This window comes from Petromyzon marinus, chromosome 3 (genome assembly GCF_048934315.1).
Source record: "Petromyzon marinus isolate PM22_M1 ecotype Great Lakes invasive population chromosome 3, UKy_Petmar_22M1.pri1.0, whole genome shotgun sequence".
Lineage (NCBI taxonomy): Eukaryota > Metazoa > Chordata > Hyperoartia > Petromyzontiformes > Petromyzontidae > Petromyzon > Petromyzon marinus.
In genome coordinates, this window is record NC_133669.1 from 18,784,183 (window position 1) to 18,809,472 (window position 25,290).

Consider the following 25,290-nt stretch of genomic DNA (forward strand, 5'->3'; position numbering starts at 1 on the left):
CTTGCTCAATGTAATGCAACTCGCGCGTTAGTAACACAGCGCCTCTGTAAACGGCACTCGTGGTACGGCATGATCGCGCATCGCATTGCGTTCCCGTTGACCTAACCTCTCACCTCTTCACTTCAGCACCTTCATGGGTCAGAAGCCCCGCAAGGGATTCTGATTGGCCAGGTTGGTGTATAAATTGAGGTTGGTGAAAGCTGGATTGTGCAAGAGCTCATGTATTAACTTTACACGTGCCCGTTGACACCCATTCGTTGCCGAGGGTCACTCGCTGGCTGAAAAACTGGCTGAAAAGGTGGTTTCCCCATTCAAATGCAGGTGGTTATGCGCAACTTCTACATTCCTATGGCAGGGATGAGAGAATCTGTAGAAAAGCCACTGTCGAGTTTTCCCAAAAAGTGGCAACGTATTTCTCCAGAATAAAATTTTTCTTCTACCTAAAGCAAAAGTTGACTCGTAATTCCGCGAGGCGTGCGTGTGAACCACGCCTTTAGTTTCCCGCACCCCCAATTAGCACCGTTGGCTACAACGGTGAAGAAGTTCAACGTGCATACATACGTAGACTTGAATAACTGACAACCGGGCACTGATCCTACCAACCACGAAGGAAGGAAGGAAGGAACGGTTCATGTGACCCTATCCACGATCTGACCTTTCGATTGAGTGCCGCACTTGAGCCAATGTACACCAAACGGCAAGGTGACCACCACACACACCCAAATGGGCTCACAGGGGATTTGTGGGAGATTCCCATAATGCCCTGCGGTGCGACTTCACCTTCTGGCATTGTTCGGTTTCGCTGGGCTCCAAACGCCGAAGTGGGAAGCATGCGACGACGCAATAAGACAGCCGCACGCAGCGCTTTCATAATACTGTAGTTTATGTATACATTTTTGGAGTTTATTAAGCAAGAATGCATCGATTTTTATGAAAAGACATGCACTTTGTGACCGTGGTGAGCAGGGGACGAGTCACTGGAGTTCAGTACAATAACACACACACGGGACATGCAGAATCACGCCGTCACAAAAAACACGCAGGTTTTATACAAAAACAGGAATCGCTTTACACGCCACGCGCTGGGTTTCGAGGCACCCCCCCCCCGCCCCTCCCCCCCTCCCCCCCCCACAGGATGATGGGGTCGTGTGGCTCCACGGAGGGGCCGACTTGCCGCTTCTGTCCCTGCATGGCACAGTCCAACAATCCGCGAGAGAACGCGACGCCGCCAGAGGCTTTAGGCAAAAATAAAAACAAAACTCCGTGCGGATCCCGTCGTCAGAAGAGGCGGCTGTGAGATTGGGTTGTCCGAGCACGACCGGGAGTGATAATGAAAATAAAAAAATACAAAAAGTGTGGCGTTGTTGGCGGTAAGCTGACCCCAGGAGTCGCGCGACATCATCATCATCATCACCTCCTCCATAAATAGGTACACGACACTCCTGCCTGCCGTCAGGCAGACGACTCACGTTTAACGCTGTCTACTTTGAAAGGCATTATCATGATTTAGTAAAGGTTGGCTGAAAGAAATAAAATAATCCCCCTTCTCGTTACGAACTGTAATTAAAAAAAACCCTGTCGGATCCACCGAAGCCAAACTCGTACTGTATCGTAGTGCAGCGGTGTACACAGCGCTACAGTGCCGCGGGAAGGTCTGGACGAGCAGAATAACGTAAAACATGGAAACCATGAGATGCTAACGAGACAAAGTCAAAGCGACGTAGGTTTTAAAACTCTGAATAATAATATTATATCATTATTTAACTTTTTTTCTCTCTCTCTCTCTCTCTCTTCGTGGCTTTGACCTCCTCGCAGAAGCCCGCCGGCTCGCGCCGGGGCAGGCTTAGCGGGGCGGCAGCGCTCAGACCTCCGAACCTCTGCCCGTGGGGGGGTCAGTGGCGCGACACGGGGGTCACGTAGTTTCGTGGGAACATGCCGAGCGCGCCGTGACACTTGCCCTTCCACCAGTTGGGGTCGGAGTTGTCCACCACCTGGATGAAGTCACCCCTCTTGAACTCCAGCTCGCCCTCCTCCTGCGGCTCAAAGTCGAACAGCGCCTGCACGAAGCTCGCCTCCTGGCGGACAGAGACAGAGAGGGAGGGAGAGGTTAGTGCAGTGTTCTTCATTGCAAGGCCCACGGGCCACTGGCGGCCCCTGGTGGTCTTTAGAGAGGCCCCCCGAAACTACACAAATGTGAAAACACTCCTTGCAGGGCGGTGTGGCGGTCCCCACACTGATGTCTTATCGGCTAAAGTGGCCCCCCACCCCCTCTGAAAATTAGTGAAGAACACTGGGTTAGGGAGAGGACACGGACATTGCCCCACAGTTGAATCGCCATTTGCACTCGTGTATGTGTGCGTGTGTATGTGTGCGTGTACGTGTGTGCGTATGTGTGTGAACGTGGTTGTGTAGTGATCCTGGGACTACCCTAGGTCCACTCAGCTACTAATGAATACCTGGTGCAGTGTGTAAAAGTGGAGCCGCTAAGGCGTAGTGTTGGACACCCCACCCCCTTGTATGCCATGCCGGCCTTCATACTGTAGGTGCTCGCTAAACAGCAATTGCTCCAACAGTCTGTTAAGGCTATAAGGGGGCGATCTTTGTCTTTGTTTATCTTTATGTGTGTGTGTATGTGGTTGTTGGCCTGGCCTGGCACAAGCGTTGGGGGTGATGTCACCGCCACTTAGTGACGAATGGCAGTTGTTGTTGTAGTGGTCCTGGGACCACCCTAGGTCCACTCAACATCGAATGAGGACTTGGTGCAGTGCGTAAAAACATAGCCGCTCGGGCGTGGTGTTGGCCACCCACCCCCCTGTGTGCCGTGCTGGCCTTCATAGGTGCTCACTAACAGCACTTGCTCCTACAGTCTGTTCAAGGCTATAGGGAGCAATCTTTGCCTTTGTTATGAAACAATAATAGAGGTTACTGGTTGTGGGTAAATTTACGAGTAGGGGTGAATGCTTTTAGGAGCAGGATTAAAATGTGACAGTTAGTTTAGTAAATTTTATAGTCAGAGATTAAGAGGTTAGAGGCTTGAGCTCACATCAAGGGATATGGATTTGCATGAATAAGCGGTTGGAGCATGGATGACCTGCAAACGACAGTCATCCCTCACTACGAGCACTGGCTGCACTAATCGAGTACTCGAGGGCAATACGTTCTGACCTGGCCAGATCACTGCGAGGGCTCCTTTCAGAGGTAATCAAGGTGTGTGTGTGTGTGGCCCTACTCGTCCTGTGTAAAAAAGAGATTTCCCAGACACCCCGGGTTAGCGGTGAGATGTTGCGAGGATTAGTTGCATGACCGCTGCGCATTCTCAACATCTCCACGGCGACCGTTTCGACGCGGCGAGCATCTCTCCATGGCGACCGTCTACGCGGCAACCGTGTCAACGGCAGCAGCCTCCACGGCGACCGTGTCCGTGGCAACAGCCTCCGCGGCGACCGTGTCTGAGGTGACCGTGTCCTAGGCGACTGCGTCTGCGGCGACCGTGTCTGAGGTGACCGTCTCCTAGGCGACTGTGTCCGTGGCGACCGTGTCTGAGGTGACCGTCTTCTAGGCGACTGTGTCTGTGGCGACCGTGTCTGAGGTGACCGTCTCCTAGGCGACTGTGTCCGTGGCGACCGTGCCTGAGGTGACCATCTCCTAGGCAACTGTGTCCGTGGCGACCGCGTCTGAGGTGACCGTCTCCTAGGCAACTGTGTCCGCGGCGACCGTGTCTGAGGTGACCGTCTCCTAGGCAACTGTGTCCGTGGCGACCGTGTCTGAGGTGACCGTCTCCTAGGCAACTGTGTCCGCGGCGACCGTGTCTGAGGTGACCGTCTCCTAGGCGACTGTGTCCGTGGCGACCGTCTCCTAGGCGACTGTGTCCACGGCGACCGTGTCTGAGGTGACCGTCTCCTAGGCGACTGTGTCCGCGGCGACCGTGTCTGAGGTGACCATCTCCTAGGCGACCGTGTCCGTGGCGACCGTGTCTGAAGTGACCGTCTCCTAGGCGACTGCGTCCGCGGCCTCACCGTCTGTGGCTGCTCCATGTCCCTTAGGAGGATGTGCTGCGTGCGTGAGATGGACGTGCTGCGGTGGTAGTCCACCAGCTCGTTGAGCGAGTTGAACTTGACGACCCACAGGAAGTACTTCCCGGCGCCGTCCCGCAGCACCTTGAAGTGCTGCACATCGTTACCGAACCTGGCACGGCAGGGGGTGGGAAGGGAAGGTGAGCGGTTGGTGAGGGGGCGGTGACGAGTAGAATCAACCGTGAACCTCTGCACGCCACCGCTCGGCCACGTCGCCACCCCAGCAAACGTGACTGCACAAGGCGAAATATGAGCAGTAACACGACCGAGAGGTCAAACATGGGATGAACAAGAAATCAATTATTTCATCGAATACTGAATCGCGATTCTGATCCGTTTTCTGTGGAAGCGACTACCCAACTCCGGCTGCGTTGCCTCTCTGTGCCGTGCGGGTCACCTGCAGTTTCCATTCACGACCACTGGGGGGCAACAGTGCCCTCCCCCACACACCCTGCCCCGTCCCCTGAGTAGCTGGCAGCACAGGTCCCCAAACGACCCGCTCAGCATGAAAAGCCGGGTCCCACACTCGAGCGACAAATCGCGCAACCATGTCGCGCAACTCAAATTGCTCGCAACTTGCCTTGTCCACATCGGAGCGAGCAGTTGCGCGCCAAGGAAAATAAACGGCGCATTGTGAACTGTGACAGCCGATCAAGGGTTCGCTCAACAACGCGCAGCACGCGGCGGCGAAACGCGACGCTACAAATGGCCGAGCAGATCACCGATGTTTGAACGTCGATTCCCTCGTGATGGTGAGAGCAACCGGCGGTGCAAACTTGCTCGCAAAAAAAAACGGTTGCAGAGACGTCCACACTTAAGCAATCCCATTGCGTGAGCAACCGAAGTTGAGCAGCCGATCGCTGGGGTGTGGACGTTTTACAAAGCATCGATTATTCATCGAGGCGCGCACCGCCGCACTATCGCTTGAGTGGCGAGACGCGGACTCTCTAAGGCTGGGCGATGATTGCTGTGGCATTTATTATTCATCGGGGAAAAGCCTCGGCGAGTCGCGAGATCCCTCCCTCTCAGGAGAGTCCTGCTACGCTGCGAAGCTTCGCAAATTCCTCGTCAATGAGCGGCGATATCGCACGGCAGCGTCGAACACAAGACTGTCCGCCCGAGTAGCACCAACACGAGACTGTCCACCAGAGTGACATCAACACGAGACTGTCCACCAGAGTGACATCAACACGAGACTGTCCACCAGAGTGGCATCAACACGAGACTGTCCACCAGAGTGACATCAACACGAGACTGTCCACCAGTGACATCAACACGAGACTGTCCACCAGAGTGACATCAACACGAGACTGCCCACCAGAGTGACATCATCACGAGACTGTCCACCAGAGTGACATCATCACGAGACTGTCCACCAGAGTGACATCAACACGAGACTGCCCACCAGAGTGACATCAACACGAGACTGTCCACCAGAGTGACATCAACACGAGACTGCCCACCAGAGTGACATCAACACGAGACTGTCTACCAGAGTGACATCAACACGAGACTGTCCACCAGAGTGACATCAACACGAGACTGTCCACCAGAGTGACATCAACACGAGACTGTCCACCAGAGTGACATCAACACGAGACTGTCCACCAGAGTGACATCAACACGAGACTGTCCACCAGAGTGACATCAACACGAGACTGTCCACTAGAGTGACATCAACACGAGACTGTCCACCAGAGTGACATCAACACAAGACTGTCCACCAGAGTGACATCAACACGAGATTGTCCACCAGAGTGGCATCAACACGAGACTGTCCACCAGTGGCATCAACACGAGACTGTCCACCAGAGTGACATCAACACGAGACTGTCTACCAGAGTGACATCAACACGAGACTGTCCACCAGAGTGGCATCAACACGAGACTGTCCACCATAGTGACATCAACACGAGACTGTCCACCAGAGTGACATCAACACGAGACTGTCCACCAGAGTGACATCAACACGAGACTGTCCACCAGAGTGACATCAACACGAGACTGTCCACTAGAGTGACATCAACACGAGACTGTCCACCAGAGTGACATCAACACAAGACTGTCCACCAGAGTGACATCAACACGAGATTGTCCACCAGAGTGGCATCAACACGAGACTGTCCACCAGTGGCATCAACACGAGACTGTCCACCAGAGTGACATCAACACGAGACTGTCCACTAGAGTGACATCAACACGAGACTGTCCACCAGAGTGGCATCAACACGAGACTGTCCACCATAGTGACATCAACACGAGACTGTCCACCAGAGTGACATCAACACGAGACTGCCCACCAGAGTGACATCAACACGAGACTGTCCACCAGAGTGACATCAACACGAGACTGTCCACCAGAGTGACATCAACACGAGACTGTCCACCAGAGTGACATCAACACGAGACTGTCCACCAGAGTGACATCAACACGAGACTGTCCACCAGAGTGACATCAACACGAGACTGTCCACCAGAGTGGCATCAACACGAGACTGTCCACCAGAGTAGCACCAACACGAGACTGTCCACCAGAGTGACATCAACACGAGACTGTCCACCATAGTGACATCAACACGAGACTGCCCACCAGTGACATCAACACGAGACTGTCCACCAGAGTGACATCAACACGAGACTGTCCACCAGAGTGACATCAACACGAGACTGTCCACCAGAGTGACATCAACACGAGACTGTCCACCAGAGTGGCATCAACACGAGACTGTCCACCAGAGTGACATCAACACGAGACTGTCCACCTGAGTGACATCAACACGAGACTGTCCACCAGAGTGACATCAACACGAGACTGTCCACCAGAGTGACATCAACACGAGACTGTCCACCAGAGTGACATCAACACGAGACTGTCCACCAGAGTGACATCAACACGAGACTGCCCACCAGTGACATCAACACGAGACTGCCCACCAGTGACATCAACACGAGACTGTCCACCAGAGTGACATCAACACGAGACTGTCCACCAGAGTGGCATCAACACGAGACTGTCCACCAGAGTGACATCAACACGAGACTGTCCACCATAGTGACATCAACACGAGACTGTCCACCAGAGTGACATCAACACGAGACTGTCCACCAGAGTGACATCAACACGAGACTGTCCACCAGAGTGACATCAACACGAGACTGTCCACCAGAGTGACATCAACACGAGACTGCCCACCAGAGTGACATCATCACGAGACTGTCCACCTGAGTGACATCAACACGAGACTGTCCACCAGAGTGACATCAACACGAGACTGTCCCCGCCCGAGTAGCATCAACACGAGACTGTCCACCAGTGACATCAACACGAGACTGTCCACCAGAGTGACATCAACACGAGACTGTCCACCTGAGTGGCATCAACACGGGACTGTCCACCAGAGTGACATCAACACGAGACTGTCCACCAGAGTGACATCAACACGAGACTGTCCACCAGAGTGACATCAACACGAGACTGTCCACCTGAGTGACATCAACACGAGACTGTCCACCAGAGTGACATCAACACGAGACTGTCCACCAGAGTGACATCAACACGAGACTGTCCACCAGAGTGACATCAACACGAGACTGTCCACCAGAGTGACATCAACACGAGACTGCCCACCAGTGACATCAACACGAGACTGCCCACCAGTGACATCAACACGAGACTGTCCACCAGAGTGACATCAACACGAGACTGTCCACCAGAGTGGCATCAACACGAGACTGTCCACCAGAGTGACATCAACACGAGACTGTCCACCATAGTGACATCAACACGAGACTGTCCACCAGAGTGACATCAACACGAGACTGTCCACCAGAGTGACATCAACACGAGACTGTCCACCAGAGTGACATCAACACGAGACTGTCCACCAGAGTGACATCAACACGAGACTGCCCACCAGAGTGACATCATCACGAGACTGTCCACCTGAGTGACATCAACACGAGACTGTCCACCAGAGTGACATCAACACGAGACTGTCCCCGCCCGAGTAGCATCAACACGAGACTGTCCACCAGTGACATCAACACGAGACTGTCCACCAGAGTGACATCAACACGAGACTGTCCACCTGAGTGGCATCAACACGGGACTGTCCACCAGAGTGACATCAACACGAGACTGTCCACCAGAGTGACATCAACACGAGACTGTCCACCAGAGTGACATCAACACGAGACTGTCCACCAGAGTGGCATCAACACGAGACTGTCCACCAGAGTGACATCAACACGAGACTGCCCACCAGAGTGACATCATCACGAGACTGTCCACCAGAGTGACATCAACACGAGACTGTCCACCAGAGTGACATCAACACGAGACTGTCCCCGCCCGAGTAGCATCAACACGAGACTGTCCACCAGAGTGACATCAACACGAGACTGTCCACCAGAGTGGCATCAACACGAGACTGTCCACCAGAGTGACATCAACACGAGACTGTCCACCTGAGTAGCATCAACACGAGACTGTCCACCAGAGTGACATCAACACGAGACTGTCCACCAGAGTGACATCAACACGAGACTGTCCACCAGAGTGACATCAACACGAGACTGTCCACCAGAGTGACATCAACACGAGACTGTCCACCAGAGTGACATCAACACGAGACTGTCCACCAGAGTGACATCAACACGAGACTGTCCACCAGAGTGACATCAACACGAGACTGTCCACCAGAGTGACATCAACACGAGACTGTCCACCAGAGTGGCATCAACACGAGACTGTCCACCAGAGTGACATCAACACGAGACTGTCCACCTGAGTGACATCAACACGAGACTGTCCACCAGAGTGACATCAACACGAGACTGTCCACCAGAGTGACATCAACACGAGACTGCCCACCAGAGTGACATCAACACGAGACTGTCCACCAGAGTGACATCAACACGAGACTGCCCACCAGAGTGACATCAACACGAGACTGCCCACCAGAGTGACATCAACACGAGACTGTCCACCTGAGTAGCATCAACACGAGACTGTCCACCAGAGTGACATCAACACGAGACTGTCCACCAGAGTGACATCAACACGAGACTGTCCACCAGAGTGACATCAACACGAGACTGTCCACCAGAGTGACATCAACACGAGACTGCCCACCAGAGTGACATCAACACGAGACTGTCCACCAGTGGCATCAACACGAGACTGTCCACCTGAGTAGCATCAACACGAGACTGTCCACCAGAGTGACATCAACACGAGACTGTCCACCAGAGTGACATCAACACGAGACTGCCCACCAGAGTGACATAAACACGAGACTGTCCACCAGAGTGACATCAACACGAGACTGTCCACCAGAGTGACATCAACACGAGACTGTCCACCAGAGTGACATCAACACGAGACTGTCCACCAGAGTGGCATCAACACGAGACTGTCCACCAGAGTGACATCAACACGAGACTGTCCACCAGAGTGACATCAACACGAGACTGTCCACCAGAGTGACATCAACACGAGACTGTCCACCATAGTGACATCAACACGAGACTGTCCACCAGAGTGACATCAACACGAGACTGTCCACCAGTGACATCAACACGAGACTGTCCACCAGAGTGACATCAACACGAGACTGTCCACCAGAGTGACATCAACACGAGACTGTCCACCAGAGTGACATCAACACGAGACTGTCCACCAGAGTGACATAAACACGAGACTGTCCACCAGAGTGACATCAACACGAGACTGTCCACCAGAGTGACATCAACACGAGACTGTCCACCAGAGTGACATCAACACGAGACTGTCCACCAGAGTGGCATCAACACGAGACTGTCCACCAGAGTGACATCAACACGAGACTGTCCACCAGAGTGACATCAACACGAGACTGTCCACCAGAGTGACATCAACACGAGACTGTCCACCATAGTGACATCAACACGAGACTGTCCACCAGAGTGACATCAACACGAGACTGTCCACCAGAGTGACATCAACACGAGACTGTCCACCAGAGTGACATCAACACGAGACTGTCCACCATAGTGACATCAACACGAGACTGTCCACCAAAGTGACATCAACACGAGACTGTCCACCAGAGTGACATCAACACGAGACTGTCCACCAGAGTGACATCAACACAAGACTGTCCACCAGAGTGACATCAACACGAGACTGCCCACCAGAGTGACATCAACACGAGACTGCCCACCAGAGTGACATCAACACGAGCCTGCCCACCAGAGTGACATCAACACGAGACTGTCCACCAGAGTGACATCAACACGAGACTGTCCACCAGAGTGACATCAACACGAGACTGTCCACCATAGTGACATCAACACGATACTGTCCACCAGAGTGACATCAACACGAGACTGTCCACCAGAGTGACATCAACACGAGACTGCCCACCAGAGTGACATCAACACGAGACTGTCCACCAGAGTGACATCAACACGAGACTGCCCACCAGAGTGACATCAACACGAGACTTTCCACCCGTCTCATGCTGGCCCGCCACTTGGCACATCGGGCCTGTGCGCTTGTGCTCATCGACCACGATTCTGCATTGTAACCAGCCAATCAGAGTTGGCAAAAACGTGCATCGCGTGGACGAGACGCTGTCCCTACAGATCACCGAGCAGCAGATCGGCAGCAACATTTAAAACACGATCACCTCTGCCTGCAGGTGGCGAAAACCTCGGAGGAGGCATCCGGGGGGGCAGGGGCGCAACTATGGGGGCGGGCTATGCGGCAGCATGATGCGACGAATAGGGGCCCAGTCAGTCACAAGGGGGCCCACGAATCAATAGATAGACGAGTACAAAAATTTAGAAAAATTATTGAAAAGATTCCACCAATACCTACTACAATCACCCAGGAATGTCTGTCCTTAACGCTCGTGACGTCACTCCACATCGACCAGCCCCCCTCATTAATATTCATGAGCAGGTAACGTCCTCCACATGGACCCCCCCCCCTCATTAATAATCATGAGCAGGTGACATCACTCCACATGGAGCACCCTCCCCCCTCATTAATAATCATGAGCAGGTGACATCACTCCATATCGAACAGCCCCCCTCATTAATAATCATTAACAGGTGCCGTCCTCCAAATGAACACCCCCCCCCCCATTAATAATAATTAGCGGCTGACGTCACTCCACATGGGGGGCCGAGGCGCCTCCTCGGCGTCAACTCAAAACCCTCACTACGAAGGCAGAACCCTCACGTCACGCGATCTCCATAACGCTGTCGAGACACCGAAGTAAAAAGGACGTCGTGATGAACAAGGGGATTACAACCTTAAAATGAAATAGGTCTGTGTCACCGCGCCCTTACAAATTGCACACACATTGATGCAATGAATATATCAGATTTACTGCAATACAAAAGTGAGTTGGGAGAAAGGAGGAGGGGCCCACAGTCGTATCTTGCATAGCCCCCCCCATTGAAATAGATAGTTGCACCCCCGCCAGAGTGCAGAGGGCGGGGACAAGACAGCACTGATGATCACCACAACGGGCAAAACTGCACCGACTCATCGAGGTGCAGCGTCGATAGGTTTTGGCCAAACACGAGCGGGGGCCAGGAGGGAGCACGGGGTTGGGGGGGGGGAGGAAGAGAGATGAGATGAGCGGTGCGCGAGTGAGGGGTGGGGTGGGGAATGTGACGATTACTTCGCAGAGAGGGGAAGAGTGCCCAAGAGGAGACAGGAGACCTTCGAGGTGCTGGGGTCAGTCGGGGAGGATTTTGCGGTCGAGAAAAAGGAAGCCGGGACAGCCGGAGGGACATGGGAAAAAACGTGAGGGATGTCAGCTTTGGGAAGAACTTAGGGGGGTTGGGGACGTCGGAAGCTCTCCTGATGAAGAGGGAGAAGACAGCAGTTAACATCTCGCCACATTTGCGAGATATTTACATCTCGCCTGGCGTACAGGTGGTCAAAGATTCGATCCCAACTCTAGACACTTGCATAATTGGGAGCTTGCATGTTCTCTCGTTCTGCGGTCACGTGGATTTTTCTCTGGTTCCTCTGTTTTATTTCCCTCTACATTCAGAAACGTGCGTTTACAGTATTTGGCTTCTATACGTTTCCACATGATAAGCCAGTTCGTTGAGCTATCATATGTGGCCAGATCGCTTCTGAAAAAGAGCTATACAGCTCAGTGGCCCTTACTTGGTAAAATAAAAAAAAGTTTTGTTTTAAATAGTTTAGCTGTGGAGAGATGAGAGAGCTGGTTAGACGTAGGAAGAGCTGGGAAGACGTGGGGAACTCTGGAAAAGCTAGAGAGCTGCTGGAGAGCAGGTAAGAGTTGTATACGCGTAGGGCAGCGGTCAGTTCCGGGACACTATTTATTAAAGGCCGCCATCTCGTATTCGCGTGACACTGAAGCTCTCAAAATATTGTTATCACTGACCAAATTTGTAAGGAAAAAAAATGCCTTCGTGTTATTTTGGTTGTCCGACAACCCCCTGGAATTGGAGAGAGAGCCATGGAGAGATGGGAGAACCAGAGGGAGCTGCGGAGGCAGGGGGCAGTGCTCACTTGACGGAGAGGGAGAAGTCCCCAGGAGAGCTCTCGCTCTCCCGCACGAGGAAGGCGCCATCGTTGCGCTGGGATGCAAGCAGTTCCTCGGCCTTGGCGCGCGAGATGCGTCCGTGGAACCAGCTGTGGAACCACAGACACACACACACGCACAAGTGTACACAACACGCACGGGTACACAATATACACACACATCACCACGCACAAGAGTGTACACAACACAGACACCACCGTGTGTGTATGTTGTTGTATGTATGTTGAACTTCATCATGAGACCTCCTTTGCCAGTACCAAAATATAATAATAGGGTTTTTCCCCTTTTTCTGGCAACAAAACTGAAACGTTTTTACGAGGATTCATGTCTGCATTAACCACAATACCTGCAGTCAAAATGCAAACAAAAAACACACTATGATAATATATGCATTGTCCTTGAAACTGATTGGTCCACACCAAGGGACGGCTTTCTTTTGAGCCTCGACCCAATTAGTGCTCGACCAGATGACGCCAAAAGGCGTACAGCTCAAAGACAATGCACTATCAAAGTAATGAGGGCTGGGGGGGAGCATCTACAACATTAGACCTCCTATGCCAGTACCAAAATATAATAGGGTTTTTCCCCAAAAGAAAGCCGTCCCTTGGTGTGGACCAATCAGTTTCAAGGACAATGCATATATTATCAGTGTGTTTTTTGTTTGCATTTTGACTGCAGTTTTGTTGCCAGAAAAAAGGGGAAAACCCCTATTATTATATTTTGGTACTGGCAAAGGAGGTCTAATGATGTAAGATGCTCACCCCGAGCCTTCATTACTTTGATAGTGCATTGTCTTTGAGCTGTACGCCTTTTGGCGTCATCTGGTCGAGCACCAATTGGGTCGAGGCTCAAAAGAAAGCCGTCCCTTGGTGTGGACCAATCAGTTTCAAGGACAATGCATATATTATCATACTAGGTTTTTTGTTTGCATTTTGACTGCAGGTATTGTGGTTAATGCAGACATGAATCCTTGGAAAAGGTTTCAGTTTTGTTGCCAGAAAAAAGGGGAAAAACCCTATTATTATATGTTTAACTTCTTTCGCACCAAACGTAGCCTACCGTGCTAATCGGAGGTGCAGGGGAAGGAAAACAAACTAAACACAAAAAGCAGTTTTAAAGGAATTCGTTTTCAATATAGATTTAAAAGTGCATTGCTCCAGTGGCTTCCTAATATCGGAAGAGAATTCCAGATGGCCGCAGAATCGCATCTGAAATTGCGCGATGCAGTGGCCGTCTTTTAACACGCACATACCACCGTGTACACATCATGCACAAAAGTGTACACAACAAAGACAAACATTCCTTATATACTAATAATAACATTCATATAGCGCTTTTCATCAAGGATCTCAAAGCGCTGTACAGTAACAGCAGCAGAAGACAATATATTTACAGAATTATTTACTAAATGAAACGTATGAATAGGGTTGAAGGAGCATATTAAAAAAGCCTGAACAGACTGCTTGGGCAAGTGCTGTTCGCAAGTAACACCTATGAAGGCCAGCACAGCACACGAGGGGGTGGTGGCCAGTACCACGCCCGACCGCCTTTGTCTCCCCAGTGGCGATGTTTACACATTGCACCAGGTACTCATTTGAGACCGAGTCGACCTAGGGGAGGCCCAGGACTGGTTCAGATAGTCGTCACTGGTGTTGGCAGTGAGCGGGAATCGAACTCAGGTTGCCTGGTTCGTGATTCAGCGTGTTAACCGCTACACTACCGCTCCTGACTCTCACACTCACCCACTCATGCACTTGCTCACTCAATGACACATTCACTCTCAAACTCACATCCACCCACTCGCGCACACACACACTCATAACGCAGCGCGCTAACCACTACACTACCGCTCCCACAAATAACACACACACCCTTTGACACAAATACACTCGCTCGCCCATCCATGCGGCTACACAAGGCGCAGTCACCTCTAACCTAACACTATCACTGTCCTGGCCCCCTGCCACATGACTGTGGGATTTCCACTGCCATCTCGGCGAGTGCTGCCACGTCGCACATTTAGAACAGGGAGACACTTTGACGTCGGAACGTCGCCTCCGATTCCCCCGTTCGCGAGGCCGGCAACGATTTATCGTGTCAACTCGATTCTCCACCATCAGGACGCACGCACCGTGCCGCGGGCGCGAGGGACGATTACCCCCAGTGGTTCTCTAAACTTTTTAGGCCCAGGGACCACCCAGCCCCTCCACCCCTGATGACAAAACGCATTCACTTCTCTCTCTAAATACCACGAATACAATATTATTCATATTACCGAAACATAAAAAAATTTATGTACATTAACGCAGCTATGAGGTTTTTTTTTGTTAAGGAGGGTGGGGGGGGGAGGGGGCTTTAGATCTTAGATTTATGGTAGATTAATCAGGGTAGTTTACTTAACTTTATTTTAAAATTCAACGTCACGGACCACCGGTGGGTCCAGGGACCGCACTATGAGAACCACGACTCTGGACGAACGTAACAAGCGGTGCGGGAACCAACAGGGCAGTACGAACGATACCAAAATAATTAGCTATCTCGGATGCAATCGCGACGCTCCCGAAATGTGACAACTGACGGAATGGCGGTGGTGCGGGGGTGGGCAGGTGGTTGGTTTACCACACCTGTGCCATTGCACAACGCGCGGAGATGCCCGGCGCAACGAAGACGACTTCATAAAGCAAAAAAATACGTATAAACTAGTTTTACTTTTACCAAGTAAGGCCCACTGAACTATATAGCTCTTCTTTCAGAAGCAACCTGGCCACAAACGATAGCTCATCGAAGTGGCTTATCGCGTAGAAATGTGTAGTAGCAGCCAAATTCTCTGAACACACGTTTCTAAATGCAGAAGGGAAAAACCGGAGATCCCGAAAAAAAATCCACACAACCACAGGGAGAGAGAACACGCAAACTCCAAATATACAGGCGTTAGGGTGGGTATCGAACCCACGACCTCTTGTATACCAGGCGAGGTAGTTAACATCTCGCCACTGTTGCCCCTTGACACCACGCGTGCTAGGGCCGCCACCGCCGCCGTCGAAGCCACCGCCACATTTGTAACGGATCCGTGAGCCGTGGCGGCAATGAGTGGGGGGGGGGGGGGAGTATTTTTGAGCGCGCGGTTCATCTGCGAGCGATGTCCCCGGGACCAGCAGCTGTGTCGCAGGCAAGTGCGCCGTGCTCCCATTTAGGGGCCGCGCAGTCGCGGCATTCGCCACGGGCAGCTGCGCGGGGAGAGGAAGGGCGGGGTGGGGGGGGGCAAGGCGCATCTGCTCCACACCCACCGCCCCCACCCTAGTGCCCGCCACCGACCGCGGCCCCCCCCCCCGCCCGCGCCCCCCCCCCCCGCCCCTTGCCGAGTGACAGAGGAACCCACGCTGGTTTTATTTATCACGGCGAAGATCGCTGTAACGCAGCCAGGTCGCTCAGCGGGATAGAGAGCAGCTCGTGATCGGAAGGTTTTGTGAACTCAAATTCTGGTTGTGGGTTTGACTCACCCCCCGTCGTCCCTCCCAGAGTCTATAAAATGAGTACCGCTTTGTGGGCAAGTCAACAGTGGTCATCTTATGGATCAACTCGCCCCTGTCACAGGAATGTGGAATTTCCCCCATCAGCTCAGGGGGGGGGGACTGTAAACGGGAGATGACATGTAAGCCACAAACGACACGTTGATTCGTTGAGAAAGAAAAATATTGATAGGCTCACAGTACCTGTACGGAGAGGAGCCAACGAGAGTCGCTGATTTGAGACGTGCGCCGATTGCAATGTGAGCGACGCGCTCGTACTACGTTCAGGTTAATAAAAAAGCGGCCGGCAAAAGCGGGAAAAATATCGATTCTTGAATCCAATCGCAACAATAAACGAGAGTGCTCCTGCGCACTAACGAGAGTGTTCCTGGACGGTGCCCCTATCTATTTACAGCCCCAAACCAGCGGCGGAAATTCCACATTCCGATGCCAGGAGGGGCTGTTCTCTCCAAAGAGAGAGAGAGAGCGCGGAACTGTTGGATTCCACAAAAGTGGTTATTATCTTATCCACCTTGCACTTGAGCCCGCAGTAGAGATGCTTAACTCTGGCGCCTGAACCTAACGAGTCGTGCGCTCCGCCGTATTTCCACCCCGGCCGGATAATTTAGGGGAGAAACATCTCGTCTCTCTAATGCCATTTTACTAACACCGTCCCCAAACAGCAGTAGCAGCATCAACGACCGAAAACCAGACACTGGGGATTGCCTGACCCATCACACGAAGCAAGCTGCTTATCACACCAGCTTAAGGTGTCTTAAATAGCGGAAACAGTGCTAACACGGTAACGAGACATTTCAAACACTCGCTTCAAGTCCGCGCGTGCTAAACCAGCAAGAGCGACGTACGAATCGGCGCTTCCGTGATCATTCGACATCCCAAGGCGGGTGACGCAGAGAGCTGATCCACCGGTCGAGACGAAGCAGCCGTAGCGCCAGTTCCCGGACACTGTCCAGAGAGGCCGGGCAAGCGGGCAACCGCGGATGGATACCGCGGACGTGGCAGTAATTTCTTAGAAATCGCCTCCCTCACGCTTGCGGGAGATGCCTTGTGGACCTCCACGAGCAGCTGCTTGTCTTCGTTAAAATAAAAACGTTATTTCAAATCCCTGGCCGACTTTTGCGCCGCTAATCGGTCCTTGCCAATGCGAGCTTTTCAACAGGGGTTTTTTTTTCTGCCAGCTCAGAGAAGAGGAAATACCAAACGTTCGATAAGCGTCCAAGTCACTTTAAAATAAACCACACGTCTGTTGAGCGAGATTGCAACAACGTTTTTCGGCCGCATTCCGAGGGGAAGCGATCGCACGTGGGAGGAAGGAAGCACACATCGATTTGCCTACCATGCTGCTAAAAACAACTTACGGCACACAGCGACTGTATCGGCGGTGGCCCCGGCCGCTAGCGGGCAAGGGCAGCTGCCCGCATGCTATAACAGCCAACCAACAACCGGCTCGGCCGAGCGATTAGGAGCTGCCCACGAGTTCACCAGCAAATTACGAGTCATCCCTCCCATCCTGCCCCGCCCCTCCTCCACCTCCCCGCACTGGCATGCGACGATTGTGTCATCAGCATGTGGAAACTGCTGTGGACTCGCAATCGAACTGCCCGCAGCCAGCTGGAAAATGTCAAGGTGATACAGACTCCTTATTCAAACGGTTGAAGGTAATTTATTTGTCCAGAAGAGCACCAAGGAGTCTTGAGATCCTTTTCCAGGAGCATTCTGTGTTGGCAGGTTTGAACAATTCCGCGGCGTCTAGAAACGTGGCTTGCGTGTGCAGAGAAATCCGGAGAAAATCCACACACGAGGGGAATAAAATTCCAAGGGGCCCGCATGGACGGGTTTGTGAAAGCAACTTATTGGATCGCCGCTATCTCCCGACCACTGCACAGCCCTAGTGGGTTTGGGAATGTTACACATCTCCGCACGGTCCACAAAGCACTGAATCGCAGGTGCGGCATCACGTCCACCGGAGGAGCGGGCGGGTGACTTCACAAATCTCTTATCAGATTGGCACCTGAACAAATTTCACCAACGTTTTAGCTGCTCCGGAAAGGGCGCACTGCGTCACACGAGGCAAAGTGCCGTAGGGTACGACCACAAATGGAAAAGTAGCTGCGGGTTAATATAAAAAAAGATTAAAAAACCACAACCCCAATCTGGAAACAGCCAGAGAGGTGGCAAAGCACTTCAGCCACCCCCGTCCATATGAACGTGACAAAACGTAACAGAATGGCTGCAACCACAGCTGCAAACGTCTCTTTTCCGAAACCTCACACAGCACGGGCCCCCCCCGGGCTTGTCTCACTGCGACCGAAACCGAACGGGGAAAGCAGACGTCGCCCCCCCCCCACCCCCGTGCGGCCCCCACTATCCGTCATCACTTGCGCAAGCGCGAGCGATCGCACGGCCGAAAGGGAGTGCGGCGGCGGCGGCGCCAACAACAGAGGGGACGAGGCGAGAGTGGTCAGGGTTGGCGCAGTGGTGGCGCTCAGAGACTGCTGCGTTTTTACGGCCGGTCAAAACCGGTCCGGCTCAGTGCAGGCATCGGGCTGTGTCCACAACACAAGAGCTGGGCTAACCAGGGTTTGCAGGGCAAGGGTAGCGGTGTGCAGCTCGCCACCACTGCTCAGGTCCATGAGCGTTACGACTCCACGTAAGAACATCCATAATAATCATCAGGGACCGGACGGGGGTCGAGGTGGACATAAAGAGACGCTCGTGCCGTGACGTCAATTACTTGATTTATCTCCCCTGCCGCGTTGGGTGTTAAATGATGTAACAAACAAAACGTACAGTGACTGCTAGATGAGCGCCTCTCCAAAAAGTGTCAGCCACAGACAGTTGTTGGACCATCCTTCACCACACTAATAAGTATGGGTCGGAAACGGTTGCAGGTTGAGGCCCAGGATGAACTCAGGTATCGGTTGCCACTGAGACTGGCCGTGGCTGGGATTTTGACTTAAGCTTCAAAGGACAGCATGCCGATCGCTACGCCAGCACTCCTAGAATCATAATCTTTATCCTGGAGAAATACGATGAGCTATGAAGCTCTTTTTCACAGACGCGGTGAGCAGTGGGGGGTGAGGGTGGGGGGGTACGCATGGTGTAACTGCAAAGCAATTCCCAGAACCCACACCCACAACACCTGGGCCTGCCCTGTGGCCTCTTGCCAGCAGTAAGCCTTCCATACTGGTGTTGATCGGTGGTGGTAGTAGTGATGCCGTGGTGGTGGTAGTTGTGGTGATGTATATATAACTTATTTTGCACTGTATGTAGCAATCGTGATAATCGGAGGTGCGGGGGAAGAACGACAAACTAAACACAAAAAGCAGTAGGGGGCAGGTCAGAAAGTTACAATAATACAAAAAAAATTATCAGAATGCAAAGTATAGGAAAAGAAAGCCAATCACTACAAATAAATACGTAAATTGCACTTATATACTTGGGTAAGGCAGCAAAACAGCAAAAACAGTACCAGACCACACCAAGACAACACACAGTCTCTCAATAAAATTGCACATTAAAATTGAACTATAGATACATGGGGTAAGCATGAAAGTTAAATGACATTTGCAAATTCAGTTGTATCCGGCACTAATCTTTTGCTTCAGAATATTTATTTGAAGGAAGATTTACAGTGTTAAGGGAGGAAACAAGGTTTGTTCCAAAACGTTGGTGCTGCAACAGCAAAGGCTTTGTCACATTCCTATTCTTGTTCTTGGGATATTTAAAATCAATTAGATGGACGTCTTAGGTTTCTTGGGTTTGACAATGGGGTGAATGAATTAGCTGAGTATAGTGCAGATTTTCCAATTAGGATGTTATGGATGAACAGAACCCAAAATAGATGTCTTCTTGCATCAAGTGATTTTTAAAATTAGATTTTTATAGCTCGACATAGTCTCTTGCCAAACGTGGCCCACTCCTACGTGAAACTCTTGTTTAAAATATCACTTACCCCGTCCCCTACCACTGCCAGCTGTGGAGGCTATGGGGATGGAGAGGATGGAATTCTCACGGTACTTCAGGGCACCGTGAGCGTGGCGACGCAGAGCCCGGGCTGTGCCTCAGCCGGCACAGCTCCGTTTTGTGGTCATGGAAACCAAGCAGAATTGGCGAGTGGGGGGGGGGCAGTGGTGGGTAAGTGGATGAGTTGGGGGGGGGGGGGGGCGGAGGCTCCATCCCCAGGGGTTGGCCACAGATTTTGTCAAATGATTTCCATGCAGCGTCGGGTTTCATGTCTGTGCAACCTGACGAGTTAACCATGTTAGAATGGTGCTGGATAACTCTGTGCCTTCCTGGGCACTCAACTCGCAATCAAGTAGTCTGTGAATCAGCCAGGGAAGAATTTGATACTGTGGCTATGGGCAAATATTTAGGGATTCCAGTTTCTGTGCCTGGCTAAAAAGAGTGGATTACGTTGCATAATGTACTTTTACCGGCGATTTAAGCATGTTGGTTACTACTCAATATTATTTTTAACCATCTCAGATGGTACCAATGAGTAATGCGATTTGGTCTGAAACCCACGGCACTAACGTTGGGTAAAAATCCCAGTTCGAGGTCAACTCATTCCACCATCCCTCTGTTCTCGATAAAACAAGTAACACACTGAAACGTCAACAAGAGTTGTTCTAATTAAGAGACGAGGGCCTTTAACCTCACAACCCTTACCATAACTTTAAACCCTAATCCTCTTAATCTCGAATAACTCTGAACCCCCTCGTAGAGTGTGGAATTTTTCCGCCACTGGCTCAGGAACACCAACCAGGGTGACGCAACTTTGCACCTTTAGCGATGCGATCAATTTACTGATTCAGATCAATTATTAGCCTCGCGATGCACGTGGCGCATGACGCACGCAAACACGTATTGCTTATAATGCATGAAATCTGCATGAAAATAATATGCTGTGAGGTTTAGGCTAAAGGAACAAGAAGAAGATGGAAAGAAGATGAAAGGAAATGAGATTCTTTTTTTTTTAAACACCAAACCATTATAACCGATTATAGTTAAATCAAATCACAACCCCGAATATTGAGAAGTTACTAAATTGCCCGGGCGGTGCCGGTGAACGGTCACGAGCCTCGTCACTTGCAACAGCATTTAAAACGGGATGCCCGGACGATCCTTCGACGACCGACCCCTGGCAGAGCTGACTCAACCACGACTTCCCCCCATCCTGCCCCCTGCACGGATGCCCTCTCAGCCAGCCCATTCACCGGCACCAGGAGCACCGTGCCCGTCAATGCTGCCCTTCTCAACCAGCCCATTCACCAGCACGGGGGGCATCAAGCCCACCCGTGCTGCCCTAGACGGCTGCCTTCTCAGCAAGCCCGTTCACTAGCACAGGGGGGCACCGTGCCCACCCATGCTGCCCTACACAGCTGCTCTTTCAGCAAGTCCATTCACTAGCAAGGGGGCCACTGTGCCAACCCGAGCTGCCAATCATTTTCCCGCCTACCCCTTTCACCAGCACGGCAGCACTGTGGCCACCCGCGTCTCCAGCTGGGCTACTGCCCACCTGCTGGTGCCACTTACGGGTGCGGCTTCATCTCGATGTAGTTCTTGGGGATGAATCCATCCTTGCCGTTGAGTTCTGCCTTGTACCAGTTCTGGTCGCAGTCCTCGTTGATCACCTGATCACGCCAAGACACCACGCGGTGGCACAGGGAGTAAGATTAAGGGGGCGGTGGGGGTAGGGGGGAAGTATAGGCAGAGCCTGTGCACAATGTGACATTGTCTAAGTGACAACAGCAGAGCCAGGGGTTGTACTGGACCCACCCGCAGTCTAAGTAAAAGGCTGACGGTATTCTACGTCTACCTAAGGGGGCACAAAGCTCCCCCCAAAAAATGTGACACTTGGGTCCTGCGTAGCGGCAGACTGCCCCCCATGCCCCCGTGTCCCCTGTTACCTTCAGCACGTCGCCCCTCTTGAAGCTCAGCTCGTCGTCAGCCGTGGCAGTGAAGTCATACTTGGCCTGTGCTTCCATCGTGGCTCCACTGCGTGACTGCCCCAGGGGAATTTGGTGGCCGCTAAGCGTGGAAGTGCGACCGGGTAAGGGTGTCCTGCTAGAGTGGTTGGGAAGGGCAGATGGCTCCGGGATAACCAGCGGGGATGGCCAGCAGCTAAGGTGGCTGGGTACGGTGGCCCGCACAAGCGGCCAGGCCAGTAGGGTGGCCGTGCAAGAGGGGTCTGATCGGGAGGCCCGGTAGCGCGATCGTATAAAATGGAGTCCGCGTTCGGTGACCCAGTTACGGTGAACAACGAATGGGCAGATCGGTGGTGTGGCCTAACAGTATGGCCTCGTAGGAGAAGCCGCTAAGATGGCCCTGGCGCAGTCACTGGTGAGACGGCACTCCCTGCGATGCTGCGGTGTGAGGTCACCGAGCTCCGCTGATTCCGGGCCTGGAATGGGAGGCGAAACGAGAGCGGAGAGGTGAGCGGTGGCACGGCGTGGTGAGGAACACCGCACAAAGCCTGGCTATCCGAGCTCATGTACGCCGTCCCTTGCTTGCAGAAATACGCCACGTAGCCTCACACTCTGTCGCAGTTCACACTCCATCACAGTAGACTAACCATCACATTGCATACCATTAGAGTTACCAAATCAGATTCTTACACCATCATGGTTTCATGAAGGCCATAATTGTTTACATCGTCAAATCTCAAATCATCACAATCCATACCATCATAGTTAACACCAGCAGTTTATACCGTCACAGCTCATACCATCAGTTTTATACCATTAAAGTCCACACCATTAGTTTCAACCTACCCTAGTTCACACCATTACATTCCACCCCACCATAATCCAAATCACAGGTCATTGATACCACCACTGTTCACACCATCACAACACAATTCACATCATCACAATTTACATCATCACAGTCCACACCATCACATTTCACACCATCACAGTCCACACCATCATCGTTCTCACCATTATAACCCACGCCATCACAGTCCACGCCATCACAGTCCACACCATCAGTTCAATCACACCACCACAGTTCACGCCATCACAATCACAGCATCACAATCCATGCCGTTAAAGTCTGCAAAATCACAGTCCACACTATCAGTTCAATCACACCATCACAGTTCACGCCATCACAATCTACACTGTCACCGTTCACAGCATCACAGTTCAATGACACCATCACACTCTATACCATTAAGCTCTGCACCATCGCAGTCCAAACCACCACAGTTCATTCACACCACCGCAGTTCACACCATAACGGGTCAATCACACCCATTAACATCACAGCTCACCCCATCACAATTCACAGCATCACAGTTCAAACCACCACAGTTCAATCACACCATCACAATCCATACCATTAGGTTCCGCACCATCACAGTCCAAACCACCACACAGTTCATTCATACCACCAGGGTTCACACCATCACGGATCAATAATAACACCATCGCAATCCGCACCACCGCAGTTCACACCATAACGGTTCAATCACACCCATTAACATCACAGCTCACCCCATCACAATTCACAGCATCACAGTTCAATGACACCATCACACTCTATACCATTAAGTTCCGTACCTTAACAGTCCAAACCACCACAGTTCATTCATACCACCAGTTCACACCATAACGGTTCAATCACACCAATTAACGTCACAGCTCACCCCATCACAATTCACAGCATCACAGTTCAAACCACCACAGTTCAATCACACCTTCACAATCCATACCATTAGGTTCCGCACCATCACAGTCCAAACCACCACACAGTTCATTCATACCACCAGAGTTCACACCATCACGGGTCAATAATAACACCATCACAATCCACACCACCGCAGTTCACACCATAACGGTTCGATAACACCCATTAACATCACAGCACACCCCATCACAATTCACACCATCACAGTCCAAACCACCACACAGCTCATTCATACCACCACAGTTCACACCATAAGGATGCATCACAAGCTCGCAACACCATCACATTTCAGCCACACCGTTACCCTTCGCACATCATCACCGCTCCACGACCCCCGCGCCCCGATGTCTCTGCGCCGCTACGCGCCGGGCAGCAAGGGGAGTGCGAGTGAAGGGGAGAGCGACGGCAGGGGAAGAAGGGGAGGGCAGGGGAAGAAGGGGAGGGCAGGGGAAGAAGGGAGGGCAGGTGATGGAAGATGGAAAGACAGCGGAGATGGAACTGGAGGTTGATGGGGTCGGGGGTAGGGGCAGTTCGAAGCGGGCACACGTTGATGAGCAAGGGAAGAAGTGAGAGGGAGAGACGGGGAAAGAAGAGTCGAGGGGCGGAGCGGAGAGTGAGGAGGGAGCGGATCATGAGGGGAGGCAGCGGGAAGAGTGGGGAGGAGAGCGAGGGGGAGAGCGGGGAAGAACGCAGGGGCAGAGGCTGGGGGAAGGATTGTGTGAGGGGAGAGAGGTGGGGGGGGAGCGTGCGGGATCGAGGGGAAAGGGAGAGTGAAGAGAAAGCGGGGAGAGCGAGAGGAGAGGGTGAAGGGAGAGAGCGCGAGAGGGAGGAGAGGAGGGAAGAATGAGGGGAGAGCGTTGGGAGAAGAGTCAAGGGGAGGGAGAGCGGAGAGAGGGGGGGGGACGAGGTGGAGATCGGTGGCTGTGGGAACGTAAAAGGAGAGCGGAGGAGTGAAGGGGGAGCGCTGAGGGAGCGCGGAGATAGCGGTGGCGTAGCGGGGAGCGCGAAGGGAGAGAGTTCAGCTCCACACCTCTTCTCTCCTCGTCCTCCTGCCATAGGCGCTCGCAGTGACGTCAACCACAGCAGCTCTCGCGAGAACGTGAGCCCCAAGTCTCGCGAGATCCGCGCCGACCCTCACTGACCCCGCCCCTCCTCCATCGGAGCCCCCACCCCAAGGCCGCGCGTTCTCGACCAATGGCGTCGCGTCGCGGTGACGTAATACTGGCAGAGCCCGTCACGTGATAATGTGGTAGCGGCGACGTGCAGGTCACGTGACGCGAGGGGTGGGGGTGCAAGCCCCCCCACCACCACCCCCCCGCTGCCATTGTTATGCATTGGGCTGTGAGGGGAGGGGCCCTAAGCCCACGTGATCGGCATGAACGTGCAGGGGGTACAAGCGCAGCCCTGCAAGTGGTC

The 25,290-nt window shown here is 52.5% G+C and overlaps 1 protein-coding gene across 3 annotated transcripts; it reads right to left on the bottom strand.

The window, feature by feature from the left end:
- Positions 1–865: 865 nt before the first annotated feature.
- Positions 866–25,019, bottom strand: LOC116956114 (growth factor receptor-bound protein 2-like). 3 transcript variants are annotated; one of them, XM_032977570.2, is made up of 6 exons: positions 24,905–25,019; positions 22,092–22,585; positions 21,718–21,815; positions 12,616–12,738; positions 4,017–4,185; positions 866–2,075 (listed from the first exon to the last, which is right to left on the bottom strand). In XM_032977570.2, exons 2-6 carry the CDS (start codon positions 22,167–22,169, stop codon positions 1,893–1,895), a joined length of 651 nt encoding a protein of 216 aa, XP_032833461.1. In that variant the 5' UTR covers positions 22,170–22,585; positions 24,905–25,019; the 3' UTR covers positions 866–1,892. The 3 variants fall into 3 exon arrangements, with proteins under 3 accessions (XP_032833461.1, XP_032833470.1, XP_075908188.1); XM_032977579.2 differs by lacking the exon at positions 24,905–25,019 and adding an exon at positions 24,188–24,853; XM_076052073.1 differs by lacking the exon at positions 24,905–25,019 and adding an exon at positions 24,179–24,853.
- Between the last annotated feature and the right edge of the window lie 271 nt (positions 25,020–25,290).